The sequence below is a fragment of the Bos javanicus genome, chromosome 4 (genome assembly GCF_032452875.1).
Source record: "Bos javanicus breed banteng chromosome 4, ARS-OSU_banteng_1.0, whole genome shotgun sequence".
NCBI classification, from domain to species: domain Eukaryota; kingdom Metazoa; phylum Chordata; class Mammalia; order Artiodactyla; family Bovidae; genus Bos; species Bos javanicus.
In genome coordinates this window covers 46,800,359-46,816,322 of record NC_083871.1, presented here as the reverse complement: position 1 = coordinate 46,816,322, position 15,964 = coordinate 46,800,359, and the positions used below count along the sequence as shown (strand labels likewise).

The 15,964-nt window shown below is 33.4% G+C and overlaps 1 protein-coding gene across 7 annotated transcripts in view; it reads right to left on the bottom strand.

The window, feature by feature from the left end:
- KMT2E (lysine methyltransferase 2E (inactive)) overlaps positions 1–15,964 on the bottom strand; it is a 90,967-nt gene that overhangs the window by 28,801 nt on the left and 46,202 nt on the right. For all 7 annotated transcript variants that reach the window (XM_061413903.1, XM_061413908.1, XM_061413907.1 and 4 more), the window contains 7 exons: positions 12,433–12,491; positions 11,320–11,492; positions 8,208–8,246; positions 3,573–3,800; positions 3,004–3,134; positions 1,903–2,020; positions 788–897 (listed from right to left, as the gene is read on the bottom strand). In XM_061413903.1, the coding sequence (XP_061269887.1) occupies positions 788–897; positions 1,903–2,020; positions 3,004–3,134; positions 3,573–3,800; positions 8,208–8,246; positions 11,320–11,492; positions 12,433–12,491 (858 nt within the window). The remainder of the gene's footprint in view (positions 1–787; positions 898–1,902; positions 2,021–3,003; positions 3,135–3,572; positions 3,801–8,207; positions 8,247–11,319; positions 11,493–12,432; positions 12,492–15,964) is intronic.

Below are 15,964 nucleotides of genomic sequence, written 5' to 3'. Positions count from 1 at the left end.
CTGGCTGCTAAACATGAGGGCCTTCAGTGGACAGTGTTTTGTTTTCTTAATTTGGAAAGTAGGCACATGGACTTTTTTGGGGGGGTTCACACAGCTTGCAGGATCTCCGTTCCTTGAACAGGGACTGAACCCAGGCCATGCCAGTTAAAGCCCAGAATCCTAACCACTAGGTTACCAGGGAACTCCCTACATGGACCTGTGTATTATTATTTTTTACAGTAAGCTTTTTGAAAATTTAAATTGAAGTTTTTATACTCAGAATTAACTTTTCTTACCCCCTAGTGTTTCAGAACAATAGTTCTCAGAGTTTCCTTGCAGGATCTCCACAAACCCTTTCAATTTATATTGCAAAGAAAATTTGGCACAATTTTTCTTTTGAGGGGCAAAAAGTGAAATCATCCATTTCTATTGATTAACCAAATTAACTGAATGACTAAAATTGCACACCCTACCTAAAATACAAGAAAGAAAAGGAAAAAATTCTTAAACAATGTCAGTATTGCTGAATTAGGATTACAAATTATTATACTATAAGCATTATATAACAATAAATAAAAAAATTTAGAATTTTAGAATAAAATTTTATTTTTTAGAATAAATAAATAAGAAAAACTTAGAAGAGTTAAGCAACCATGCTATAATGGAAGCTGATACCAAAATGTTGGTTTCCAAGTATTTTAAGTTGCCTAATGGTAAGTAAAAATAAAATGCTGTAAAAGTAATGACAATACCTATATTTTTATAGGGACATTCAGAAATTATTTCAGAACAACAGACTTGAACTTACCAATTCCCATAGTCAAAATCAAAGGCAATAGTAATTTCGGTTCCCTTTGGAATACTTTGTATAGAATAAATATAAAGATGTATGGTTCCATCTTCAATTTCATGCCTCACCTGTTAGTTAAAAGAATAATTTTATATTTCCAGAAGTAGTTTTGTATCTCTGTAAATTATTTTCTACCTTTAGGAGCATTTCATCTTGCAATTTTGAAAACTATTCTTTTCAAAGTAATTCAAAATACAACATGGAAAATACACTATTAATTATAAGACTTGTACATAAATCAGTGATTATCAACTGGGAAGGAGGTATACATCAATTTAACTTTGATACAGGCTCAAGTAGCATCAAAATGAAAATACTCTATTTCATCAGTTCTATGATGCACATTTTTTCATCTTTTAACATCTCTGAATGAGAGTTTTACAACTGATGGCATCTTTGATTTAATGAAAAGAAGTAATGATACAGTTTTTAAGTAAACAGTTAGAACAGTTTAACACTATACTTTTCTACGGTACACACTGTTCCAGGTACGTAGACACGCATTAAATCCTTTAGTCCACATAACATCTTTTTACAGATAAAACTGAAGCACAGATAAGGATACAAAGCTAGTTAAGTCAAATAGAAGACATGAACCTACAAGTCTGGCTTCAAACCCTACACTCTTAACTGTAACATTATGTAACTATAAAATGTTTATTTTGGTATGAGAAAAAAACAAACCAGAAATATTTTATATACCACTTCTAAATCACAATTAAAAAAATAAAACTTTAGAGAAGCACATATAAAATCAACTTTAGCTTTCAGCTTTGTCATCAACTTTGATCAAATCAGAGCATATATTTGACTCATAGAGCTTCCAGAACAGAGAAGTCCAATATTTTCTCTTAGAATGAACATCACTATTTCTTCAATATGTAAAGTAACTGAAGACCTCACAGCCAGTATCATCTTAATTTTTGTAATGGAAAGACGCTAGGCACTAGAAAATGCATCAATGGATACAAACTGTTGATCTTTTCTGGCCACCAGACTTCTGTGCTTAATTTAATACTCAGATTCCACACATTCCCTACCCATGCCTCCCCAAAGGATTTATGTATGCTAACCTCTGCATTGGGTGTACAAGAACGCCTGATGAACCGAGCTTCATTCCCAAAAGTCCTTGCATCAACACACATTTCTAGGCCATGAAATTTAGAATAGAATAAAACAAAAGGGTATGGTCTACAAAAAAAGAAATACATTATAAACTATTAACATTTTGAATTTAAGAAATTTCTAAAAGACTCATATTAAGTAGGGAGGCCAAGATTTGAATACAGGCAATCTGATACCAGAATCCATTCGTAACCACTAGGCTAATTCATGCTAATATGATTTTTACCTGCTCCTATAACCTTACCTAAGCCAAAGAAAATTAATTAGTTCAAGGTGGGAATTCAAATTTACAAACAATGATAGAAAGGGAATGACTACTGCTTTTACATAAGGATTCATAATGAGATGCCATTAAAGTTCCTATCACTCCATTTAAGTGTTTGAGTCACAGCACTGTTTCAGATCAAATCTGTTAAGTAAAAGGGAAAGATTCTTGTGTATCTTTCATAAGTAATACAAGTTATAACAATACAAAATACTTAAATAATTATAGTATATAGGTTGAGAATGTTATTTCCCTAGAGAGAGAAAAATACTTCCAGACCTCAGGGATGCAATGGCTATCATAAGATCACATCAATTCCCATTCCCCAAATCACAAATGATAGAAGAGGCCTCCAAAGTCCTTCCGGTACCAAGAAAGCCAGAGCTGAAAGTGGTGACAATAAAGACCAAATCTAACATACTCTGATAAAAGAAGGACATGGTCACCAATGGTCTTTGCAGGTTCTAGCAATCCTAGATGGAAAGGGTTCCTCATAACATCAGGTAATCAGAGATTTTCATTATACTATACTGCTACAGTTTATCTTTAAGTAGATTGTTTTAAGACTGTCAACAAAATAGGATGGGTAAGATTCTAAGGAATGCATCTGCATCTTTTTTGTTGTTATATTTTATCATGGTTCAAAAGTTATCATCAGTCACTGTTCAACCACACTATAGTTTTAAATATTAAAATGATTAGAGAACAAAATACACATTATAGTTAAATTAGTCAAAAATTCAATACTTAACTATAGAAAACTAATATGGGAAAATAAATATACCTCTTAAAGAAATATCCATTTGCTTCAAACTGCTCTCTCAACATAAACTTCCCTCTGTATTCAATGATAAGTGCATCAGGAGGCAAATCTTTTGCAGATTTCAGAATCTTCTTATTTTTTTGTATATGGCTCTACAATGGGAGAAAAGTTGAGATTAACTAAACCAGATTGCTTCTGGACTTTCCTGGTGGTACAGTGGGTAACAATTTGCCTACCAGTGCAAGGGACACGGTTCAGTCCCGAGTCTGGGAAGATTCCACATGCCTTGGAGCAACTAAGCCCATGAACCACAACCACTGAGCCCATGTACTGCAAATACTGGAGCCCGCTTGCCTGGAGTCTGTGCTCAGCACTAACAGAAACCACCGCAATAGTTTCTCTTTGAGCACTGCAATGCAGAGTAACCCCTGCTTGCTGCAACTAGAGAAAGCCTGTGCGCAGCAATGAAGACCCAGCACAACCTAAATAAATAAATAATATAAAACCAGACTGCATTCAGTCTAAGTACTTAAAATACACAGTAGAAAAACATTTTTGTTCTATCATCTTTTGGCAAATGATATATTTACCTCTACAGGGGGTTTGAAGATCAAATTGTTGGTATTCAAATCTGATTTAATCTCTTTTTTGTCATTTCCATTGCCCAATCTCAGAGCTATTCTTTGTGCCTCCCTCTGAACACTCTCACTATATTGGTTATTATTTGCCTCTTCATATTGATCCATCCATGCTTTGATTTTTGTCTCCCATCCAAAATTTGAAACATCAGATGAAGGATCAATCTCCGGAGCTGAGCCCTAAAATCACAGCAAACTGAGCATTAATATCTAGATTTTAAGTATTTATACACACACACACACTAAGACAATCTATATAAAAGAATATAAACTAGAAATAATGATAGGCTTTCTAAGTAGGTCCCAGTGGGGGAAAAAAACCCACAAGTGAGCAGCTTACTACATTTTATACTGATGGCAGACACACGACTTGGAAAACTGAAGGAAGGGGAGTTAATCTGAACAGCAGAAACTTTTTACTACTGTAGCCAAATTGGAGCTATCAATAAAACTGCAACAACCCAAAACAGTCTACGGTTTAAAAAAGACAGTATACGAAATACTTTTTTGAATCTACCAATATCTAGTGTACGCTCACAGTTGTATTTAACCAGAAAAAAAATTTGCAATTATACGTAAACTATACATATTGCATATTAAGTATAAACTTATTTTCTGATATAATACTTCAACTTTTACCATGTTTGTAACAAAAATATACTCTGATACCTTAATTTTGTGTAATTCCAAGATCTGTAATGAACTGTCCACATGATAAATTTTACATGAGAATAAAATGTCTCACACAGTGGGAACAAGGACCTTTAAGCTTAAGTGCTTGCCCCCCTCCATATCCCCTTTTAAAAGGTTTGAAAGTGAAAGAAAAGTGAAAGTGAAGTCACTCAGTCGTGTCCGACTCTTTTCGACCCACGGACTGTAGCCCACCAAGCTCCTCCGTCCATGGGATTCTCCAGGCAAGAATACTGGAGTGGGTTGCCATTTCCTTAAGAATGCTAAATGCTACACCACAGCAATATCTTTTTTGATCCACCTCCTAAAGTAATGAAAATTTTAAAAATTGAACCTAACTGAATTTAAATGCTTTTGCGCACCAAAGAAAACCATAAACAAAATAAAAAAGACAACCTATAGAATGGGAGAAAATACTTACAAATGAAGTGACTGACAAGGGATTAATCTCCAAAATAAACAAACAGCTTATGCAGCTCAATTGAAAAAAATAAAAATAAAAAATGGGCAGAAGATCTAAATAGACATTTCTCCAAAGAAGACATACAGATGGCCAAAAAGAACGTGAAAAGATGTTCAACATCACTAATCATTAGAGAAATGCAAATCAAATGAGGTTATCACCTCACACTGGTCTGAAAGGCCACAGTCAAAAAGTCTACAAACAATAAATGCTGGACAGGGTGTGGAGAAAACGGAATCCTCCAATCCTGTTGGTGGAGATGTAATTACTACAGCCGCTATTGAGAACAGTATGGACATTCTGTAAAAAGTAAAAATAGAGCTACCATACGATTCAGCAGTCCCACTCCTGGGCATATGTCCAGAGAAAACCATAATCCAAAAAGATACAGGCACTATATTGTTCACTGCAGCACTATACACAATATCCAGGAATGGACAACCTAAATGTCTATCTACAAATGAATGGATAAAGAAGATGTGGTACATATATTAAATGAAACATTACTCAGCCCTAAAAATAACAAAATATAATGCCATTTGCAGCAACATGGATGGATGGAGAGACTGTCAGACTGAGCAAAAAAGAGAAAGACAATTATGATGATATCACTTATATGTGGAATCTTAAAAAATGGTACAAATGAATTTATTTATAAAACAGAAATAGAGTCACAGATGTAGAAAACAAATTTATGGTTACCAAGGGTGAAAGGGTCAGGGGAGGAATAAATTGCAAGATTGGGATTGACATATATACTAATATAAAATAGATAACTAAGAAGGACCTATTCAATATTCAATACTCTGGGAACTCTACTCAATACTAATGACCTATATGGGAAAAGAATCTAAAAAAGAGTGTATATATGTATATGTAAAACTGATTCACTTTGCTGTATAGCAGAAGCACACCACAGTAAAACAACACTCCAATAAAAAAAAAAAAGGATGCTAAATGCAAAGTAGTGAAAAGTTACAACCTCTCAATAGGTTTTATGAAACAAAAAGGGAATCCCTTTTCTCGCTGGAATAAAATTTATAGAAAGGCATAATTACCACATATTTTTAAAATTTATTATAGCCAGACTCCCTCAGTTATTTGTAATCTCAGGATGAAAATGAATTAATGCAGATAACAAAAACATATATTGTATCTTACTGATAGTATAATTCAAATTTATAGTGAATTTATAACGGACTTAACACAAAGTTTCAATTAAGCTGTTTGTAAATGCTGTTCTGATTTCTACAGAACTGAACATCTTTATGAGAAGATAATTCCCATAATGTGTACAACTTGATGTAAGTATGAAATTTTAAAATCATGTAAAGATTTCAAGAAAATTTTTATATATACTGTTAAACATGTACATGTGTACAGTTAACACTTAACTAAAATTTACCATCAGTCCACCTTACGTATAAGTAAGTAAACTATCACAAAAAGTATCTCCTCTATAATGCAACAAACTATAGTAAGTTGTCCAGCTACTTGATAGGAGTAGGTTTATTTTACTAATTGATATTTTATGGGCTCACGTATTCCACATTAATAATTGATCACTTGATAAATAATAGATTTTTATACAAATATGAAACATTACATATTTTGGCCTTTATTTTTATTTATTTTTCAGAGTTTTTCACAGTGAATATAGTTTATGTAATACAAAAATGTTTTTCATATATTATATAGACAAGTCTACAAGCAGTTTTTTTTAACTACCCATTATTTATTCATAGAGGTACAGTTGATTTACAATATTATATTAGTTTGAGGTGTATGTCAGTGGTTCAAAATTTTTATAGATTATACTTCACTTAAAGTTATTATATAATAGTGGCTATATCCCCTGTGCTTCTTATTATCCTTGTAGATTATTTATTCCATACACAGTAGTTTGTAACTCTTAATCCTCTAACCCTCATCTTACCCTTATCCCCTCTTCTCCCACTGGTAACCATGTGTGTGTTCTCTGTAAGTCTGTTTCCATTTTGTTGTATTTATTCATATTGTTTAGATTCCATATGTGATAACAATGATATCTGTCTTTCTCTTACATGACACTACATATTAAGATTTTTATCACCTTTATTAAAGAAATCTAGTCCATTTAAATTTTCTTTTCTGTTCCCCTTTTAAAAAAAACAAAACAAAAAATTCCTCTACAGAAGTGGATCAGAGCTCTTCTGTATCTCTTGAACTTCTTTCATGTATGACAGAATCACTTACTGGAAATGTTATGATCATAAACAGACATCTTCCTTGAAAAGGAAAAGATTTTCAAAGATGCACAAAGCATTTTTAAAGTTTTAATTTCTTAGTCACTTCCTTACACAATAAATGAAAACATATTTCAGTTAAGTAAAGATGCTCCTTCCTCATTAAGTCTGATATTCAGATTAGATAAAATGGAAAGAAAGGAAAACCACTGAAGGATCAATAGATCCAAGAGTTTAATATAAAACCCTTTTCCAGATCTCTTTACTCTGGCATCATAAAAAATACCATAAATACAAATTTAACATGGTAAACATAAAATACCCAACTTTAACATATAAAGAACATTTTATAAGACTTTGGACTTGCAGTATGTTGAACAACACCATGTATTAACATTCTTAAGAAAGAATAATCATTTGACAGCTACTTAATGATCTGTTTTTCAGGAATGTGGGATAATTAATTATTATACTTTATACTATGGGGACAACAGATACATTTTAATATTATTCCCACATCCCATTTTAATATCTGCCAACTTGAGACACTTATTCTCCTTTACTACCTATCCTAGAAACCTAAGAGTAACACTGTGTAGCTGATCTGTATCATCCAACACAAACCTATCTTTTAAGGGAAGGCAGAGTTGGAGGAGGGTGGGAGGGTTGGGGTTTGAGGGGCAGGGCTTGCTTCTCTCAGCAATCCTGGCATCTACAAAATTAAGGATGTATACTAATTATTCAAGGTACAAGTAACAAGTTTGTACTTACATGGTGAGTCTATGGTGATTTCAAAGTATTTTATAACTACTGACTTGACTAAATCCCTAGAATTCAAACTATGTAGAAGAGCAAAATTTCAAATTTCAAGTGTGATTTTGCATTTATATGTCTAGTATACTATAAAAAGTGGCACTAGAGACATGGAATACAATGATAAATGAAAAATGAATCAATATTAGAAATCATTTATGTTATCTCCTCTTGTTTAATATTAACAGTGTTAATAAACTCCAAGAATGGTATATATTAATCCAATTAGAATTCTCTATGGTCCCACTTCTTCCCACTTTATTTCATAAAGATAATAAGCAATGAAATGACACAGAATGCAGAGAGCATTAATGAAAGATTATGACCAAGCAACCACTTAGTAAGTTGTTAGATACTTGACAATTGATAGTAAGGGCTTAGATTCAATGTGTTTACCTTAACTCTTGATGATTTCCTAGATCCTTCACGAAAGGCCTGAAATAACACAGAATTCTGAGTTAGATCTTTAAAAACTGGATAAATTAATATTTAAGAATGATCTCACTCAAGCTTTTTTTTGAAATTGCATAAATTACACAAAATATGGTAAAAACCAATATAGTCAGAACTAAGGGAATACTGAAGTAAAATCATCTACTAGAACACTAAACTATTAAAAATAAATACAGACAATGCAAAAACATGAAAATATGTATGCATATAATGCTAAGAAAATGTCTAAATTTTCTATTTGCTCAATATTAAAATACAATCATGGAAAAACACCTGATAAAAGTTGGAAGGTATTAAAAATATTATAGAAGTTTTAAATCATGAGCCAAGATTTGGCGTGGGGATAAAACAATTTTGTTATTACTTTAATTTTCTAGGTCAACTAGCAAGTAGTATTTGAGCACCTATTGGGACTCAAATAATAAGCAATGTGGTAAACAGAATTGTACTTAACAAATATTTAATGGGAACTCTCTATTCTGCCACATTCTAAAGTGGAATTTAAGACTCACTTCACCACTCCACAAAGTGAGTATATTTAGAGAGATTAACTCTGTATTTAAAGAGATTAACAAACATTAAACCTAGAGTAAGCACTATAGTTCCAAATTTAAGTTCCAAGTTTGTGTGTAGACTGTCTGTTGGAAGAGAGCAAGTTTTGTTAAAAGAGAGGAGGAGGAGGAAGAGAAGCAGCAGCAGTAAGAGCAGCAAAGAATCTTCACATAAAATATGGAAAAAGAACCAGGAACACAGAAAATGGATTTGTTCAGCCATGTGGGAAACTGAACACAATTCTGGTACTAAAGAAATAAGAAAGAAGGCATGCAATAAGCAAAAATATGTTGCATTAAAAAAAAAAACAAAAAAACTAGCATACCACACTTGTACCTACTAAAAACAGTATGACATAAGACTGGTTAAAAAAATGTAAAATTAGGTCATGAAAGTCAGTCAGATTTTAAGATTCTGGCTTAAATACTTTAAGTTCTTCATTATGATGGAGGAATCTATGAAATACCTCTCAACAGGGAAGGGCTTCCCAGGTGACGCTAAGAACCCGCCTGCCAACGCAAGGGGCATAAGAGACATGGGTTTGATCCCTGGCTTGAGAAGATCCCCTGGAGAAGGAAATGACAACCCACTCCAGTATTCTTGCCTGGGAAATCCCATGGACAGAGGAGTCTGGCAGACTATGGTCCATAGGGTTGCAAAGACTTGGACACAACTGAAGTGACTTAGCATGCAGAGAAGTGATATAAAACAATATTTGCAGAAAATGTCATAACCAAGTGCAGAGTGACTGAAGTGGAAAGAGGATAAAGTTGGAGAAATTAAAGAAGGTATTACTATACTACTATCAGGGCATACTGGGTTTGTAGAAGCAAAAATGAAGAAAAATAAGAAAACAGAGAAGAGACATTCCAAAGGAAAAATCAATAGTGAATATCAAAGACTGAAGATGATTTACAGATTTTAAACCTGCATAATGGCTGTGCAGCTGAAACAAAAGAAAAATCTGAAGTATGATGAAAGAAGATACAAGTTTGGTTTACAGAGGAAACACTGAAAGAAAATAATAAAAGAACATTCATAAGTTAATATGTGCTGACAATCATTTTATGAAAAAATATCAAGTTTAAAAAATTCAAGTAAAACTGGAAAATTTTAACAATAAAGTTTTAAAACTCCTAATATATGGGTCACAATACACAATCTATGTCTTTAACAGTGTTAACACTTTATGTCAAAGCTCTGAATTGCTAAAACAGCAACCAGCAACACCTTACTAGGTGTTTATGAGTATTTTTAAAAAGTCATCTGTCCAGAATGTCCACTGTGAACTCCATTCACATTTTTAACAATCAGCCACAACAACAGGTTGAATAAAAAGCAAAATTAGATGCATCTTTTTGCTATGTATTTTTAACTACATACTGCCCCAACAGTAGTAAAAACATAACAGCAAAGCAAACTAGATCTTTACGCCCAGTTCTTAGATTTTTTTTTTCCTAATCCTTATGAAGTATTACTAACTCAACATGAGAGAAAAAAACCGTTAATACCTAAACATGACTTCCTAAATTGTAAAATGCACTTAATAGATGATCTCTTCCTCTGTACATTACACTCTGAGATGAGGAAAGTAACAATGAAATAAAGCAGAATGTGATTAAGTGCTATAATAACAGGTTCAAGTGCTATGGTGAAATACAAAGAAAGATGATCATATTTGATAGGAGAAAAGCAAATTTCATTGAAAAAGAAGTGCTTCAGATGGGCCTCAAAGTAGAATAGGAGTTTAAAAGATAAAGATGGAGAAAAGAATAGTCTAGTAATGAAGGGAACAGTGTAAGTAAAGATAACATGTCAGAAAACAGAGGTAGAATTTGGTTATAGTTGTATAGAGAAGCAAAATTAGAGAGACATATATGTGAAGACTATTAGCATCAAGACTTACTTTAAATAGGAAGGTGAAATTAGAAAATGGAAAAATGTATTTAAAAGTACATGCTGCCTATTAAGTAATCAAATATCATGAAGAATTACTCCAAAAAAACACAATGTTTTCTGGGGGTAAAACTTCATTTTATATCTAGGTATAATTTCACTCTTTACAGTTTTCTGTATTTTAATACAAAAATTTAAGTGAGAAAAATCTAGATAGTAAGAAACTCAACAAATGTGTATATAGCCTTATTAAAATGATTAAACATGATTCAGAAACAAACAGCTACAAACCTCTACCCATTTATAAGCTACTAAAAATTTAGCACTCTTATTTCTGTTTTATAGAACAGCAACCTTCACTAAATCTTACTTTATCTTTTGCATTTTTATAACTAGTCTCATCACAGTGATGATTTCAAAGCAGTTTGCAAACATTTTTCTCCACTCCATTTCAATCTATAAAACACATTAAAAAATTTTAATGTTTTTTTAATTAAACTTAGATCCTGCTACCTTTTCTAGCTATTAATACTATCCATAATTCTCCTGTCTTTCCTGTAAAACTGTCACTTCCCTTCTAGTCATCTTCATAACAGAAAAAACTTACTTTTTTACATTTTGAAATATTTTGTTCTTTCTCCCCACTTTTTTTCCTTCTTTTATCATTAACCTTAGAAACCCTTGAAGCAGTTAAAGTAATCGATGTTGGGGTATGCTGAAATGCAGTATATAATTCCACAGGAACCTCATCACCACTCTCAGTTGCACTGGTATCACCATCTTCCAAGGCAAAATAAAAATTATTGCATAAATAATATTTCTATTTCAAACAATAAAATAACATTCTACATAACAAACTATTATGTCTCTATCTTTCTGAAGAATAAAAGTTTTTCCCCCACTTCCTCACTCATAGTAAGACACATTTAAATGCAAATTACAAATATATTTCTTATACATTAATCTAGAAAGGATACAAAATCTGACAAGGTACTCAGATGGTGTGACCATGGGAAACAGACACCTACAAACATTGCCAGTGTCTGTAATTAAAACTTCTTTATGAAGGGGAATTAACTGAGCCATATCTAGCAAATTTCTATATACACTTACCCTTTTCACCCAGCAACCCCATATCTAGGGATCTATCCAAAGATAAAATGGGACACGTACAAAAAAAACAAAAAACACTATCTAAAAGGGTTTCACTGACCTTCCTATTTGTAATAACAAAAACAAGACAAAACAAAAATGCTAGAAACAATTTAAATATTCATCAAACAATTCAAAAAACTTATCATTATTCAAAACCACTTGTATTGGCATCAACATGTTTTAAAAGCCGCAGTGAAAGTTTAGCATATGTTACACCTTTAAATCCTATTCCTAAAAATAAAATATATACTATTCCACGTGATCAACTAATGGATCGCCATCTTTCTAAAGAACAAACATATTTTACTTCTTTAAACCAAAAGGTTATCTATGTGCACGAAAATATGATTTTAAATTTTAATTTTGTTTTCCATATATTCTAAACTAAATACTACTGTTCTATAAAATCTATAAAAAAGAATATTTAAAATGTATACCTGAGATAGTAAATTATACATATAACCAATGTTCATTAGCCAGGGGTTTATATCTGACTAAAAACACGCAGGCCACTTATTCTCTCAGTCATACTAAAGTTCATTTACTATAGATCCTTTTTACCTACCTGACATATTTTCCCTTTTCCGGCGTTGTAGTAGCACCGCCCTCTCTTTATCCAAACTCCTATAATTAAAATATTAACATATTTATCAAGCTTTCATAAACTTAGATACAAAGCAGATCTGTTTTAAATGTGATAAAAACTTTATGATTTCTCTAGTATTCTTATTGAAAAACGAACAACATAAATTATGTGTACTATCACTTGCCTTGCAGTTTAGATTTGATTAGCATAATTTGCAGTAGATGCCAATTAACTGACTCTGTTGTGTTAAGAAAACAATTTTTTACTTAGAAAACCAGACTCCTCCGTCCTTGGGGATTCTCCAGGCAAGAATACTGGAGTGAGTTGCCATGCCCTCCCCCAAGGGATCTTCCCAATTCTGGGACTGAACCCAGGTCTCCGTTATTGCAGGCTGATTCTTTACCATCTGAGCCACCAGGGAAGCCCTACTTTTTCCCAAACTGAATATTTAAAAGCAGAAGTTTAGGGGGAAATGGTAATATAATTATTGCACTATTACTATCTGCCTAAATTATTTCCATTTTTGAAATGATAAACACTAAATAATTACTATTTGCCTAAATTATTTCCATTTTTGAAATGATAAACACTAAATATTTAACAACTAAAATATTTTATTAACCTGTTCCAGCCTCCACTCATGAACTAGAACATCCATAGTAATTGTTTTATTTGCCCCCCTCACCACCCTTGCAACGTTTTCCCTGTCTAAACTTATTAGTCTAAAGGTCAGATACCTAGATACAGTTATTTGGGAGAATAAGGGCTTTAGACTGAAGTACCTGCTACTCAGACTTGCCTTAATGTCTAGTAGGTCAAAACTATCCTAGCATTACTGATAACTCTAGTTATCACAGAATGCCAGCCAGTTATTGCTGACGTGACTATCCTCATTAATGGTCAGTTTTTAACTAACTCTTACTGAATTCATCAGTAGATATTTACCTCATGATTAAAAATAAAAGAGTCTAATATGTTAAAAAAAAAAAAAAAACAACTCTCTGGCAAAAGGCTGCTGCTGCTGCTGCTGCTAAGTCACTTCAGTCGTGTCCGACTCTGTGTGACCGCAGAGACGGCAGCCCACCAGGCTCCCCCGTCCCTGGGATTCTCCAGGCAAGAACACTGGAGTGAGTTGCCATTTCCTTCTCCAATGCATGAAAGTGAAAAGTGAAAGTGAAGTCGCTCAGTCGTGTCCGACTCCTAGCGACCCCATGGACTGCAGCCCACCAGGCTCCTCCATGCATGGGACTCTCCAGGCAAGAGTACTAGAGTAGGGTGCCATTGCCTTCTCCTCTGGCAAAAGGCTAGTAACTATTAAAGGTGAAACAAAGTCACATAGAAAAACCTCACTCATAAGCAATGAAAAGTATCACAGTGAGATTACCATTTCTCATTTAGTTAAATCAGCAAAAATCCAAGTCTATCAAAAACTCTGTTGTGAGGCGGGGGAAAATAGGCACGCTTATCCATGACTGGTGGAGATTCAAAATTGAACAGTTCCTACTGGAGGGGAATTTGGTGGTATCAGACAAAATTTTACACATACACTTACCCTTTTACTGAACAATCTCACTTCTATTTGCAATTACAAAAGACTGGAAACAACTCAAAGGTCCACTCAAAGGGCTAAAGTATACAACATGTAAAAGATGGAGCATCTTGAGTTATAGGAAGAAGTTAATTTCTATATTATTAACATGAAGTGATCTTCAGAACAAATTTTTAAGACAAAAGACTACTGTGGCAAAAACTCTATGTGCCACTGCTTATCTAAGTAAGGAGGGGAATACAAATATACATGTTCATATCCGTACTTCCCTGGTGGCCCAGTGGGTAAAGAATCCGCCTACAATGCAACAGACCTGGGTTTGATCCCTGTGTCAGGAAGATCCCCTGGAGAAGGAAATGGCAACCCAATTCAGTATTCTTGCCTGGGAAATCCCATGGACAGAGGAGCCTGGTGGGCTACAGTCCATGAGATCACAAGAGTTGGACATGACTTAGTGACTAAACCACCACCATGTGCATATCTATTTCTAGTATAACAAAAATTGGAAGGAATAATTGATTTTTTTAAAAACTGTTCCTTTCAAAGTCAAAGGAACAGGAATGATGGGACTACTTCTTACATAACTAAATAAGCATATGACTATACAAGTAAGATATAAAAAGTAATTCTTAAAAATAAAATTATTACTCATCCATTTCTCATAGGAAGTAAACTGATACAACTACTCTGCAAAATAATTTGACACTTTTTTGAAAAGTTATTTTTAATTGGAGGATATCTGTTTTACAATGTTGTGCTGGTTTCTGCTGCATGACAACGTGACAATTTCTTATAAAACTAAACATGCAACTGGGGCTTTGCAAGTGGCCCAGTGGTAAAGAACTCTCCCGCAGTGAAGGAGATGGGGTTTCAGTCCCTGGGTTGGGAAGATCCCCTGGAGAAGGAAATAGCAATCCACTCCAGGGTTCTTGTCTGGGAAATCCCATGGACAAAGGAGCCTGATGGGATACAGTCCAGGGTCGTAAAAGAGCTGGACACGACTGAGCAACTAAACAACAACAGCAAACATGCAACTACCAAATGATCAAGCAACTGCACTCTTGGGCATATACCAGAGCAAGCAAATCTTAGGTTCACACCCCAACCTGTACACAAATGTTCACAGCAACTTTATTTGTAATAGCCAAAAAAGTGGAAATGACCCAAATGTCCTTCAGTGGGTGGTTAAACAAACTCTGGTACATATATACCATATAACACTAATCTGAAAAAGGAAAAAAAAAAACACAAAATACTGATAACATGCCACAAATTAGCTGGTTTTCCAGGGAATTTTGCTCAGTTAAAAAAAAAAGCCAATCCCAAGAGGTCACATATTATGTAATTTCATTTCTGTCTTTAAATGACAGAATTACTGGAATAGACTATAGATAGATTAGTGGTTGCCAAGGGTCAAAGATCGGAGTGGAAAGAGGTGGATACGTCTAGAAAGGCAACATGAGGGATCTTCGTGATTGAAATTTTTTGTATCTTGACTATACCAATGTAGTATACTGCCTGTGATATTGTATTAACAGTTTTTCAAGATGTTACCACTGGGAGAAATTGAATAAAGGATGCAAAGGATCTCTGTATTATTTCACATATGCATGTGAATCTACATTACTTGAAAAGGTTAACTTTTAAAAAATCAAAAATAAAACAACCAAAGCCTGAAGTGTGTAGTGTGTAAACAGTAAAATTCTTTCAAAAGAACTTAAACACAATAAATTAACTATACATCCCTATGGAAAACATCTAAAGGGGGAAAAAGTTATAAACTTTTTATATAATCATATTGTTGGTGATAATGTTGGTACTGTTACTCTGAAACTGTTATATTCTTCTATGCGATTAAGCAGTTGAGAAAATTATGTGATACTCTAATTACACTACTGACTGCATTGTTGAAAACTAGCATAGAAGGAGACACAGATGGAATATAGAAACAGTAAGATGAAA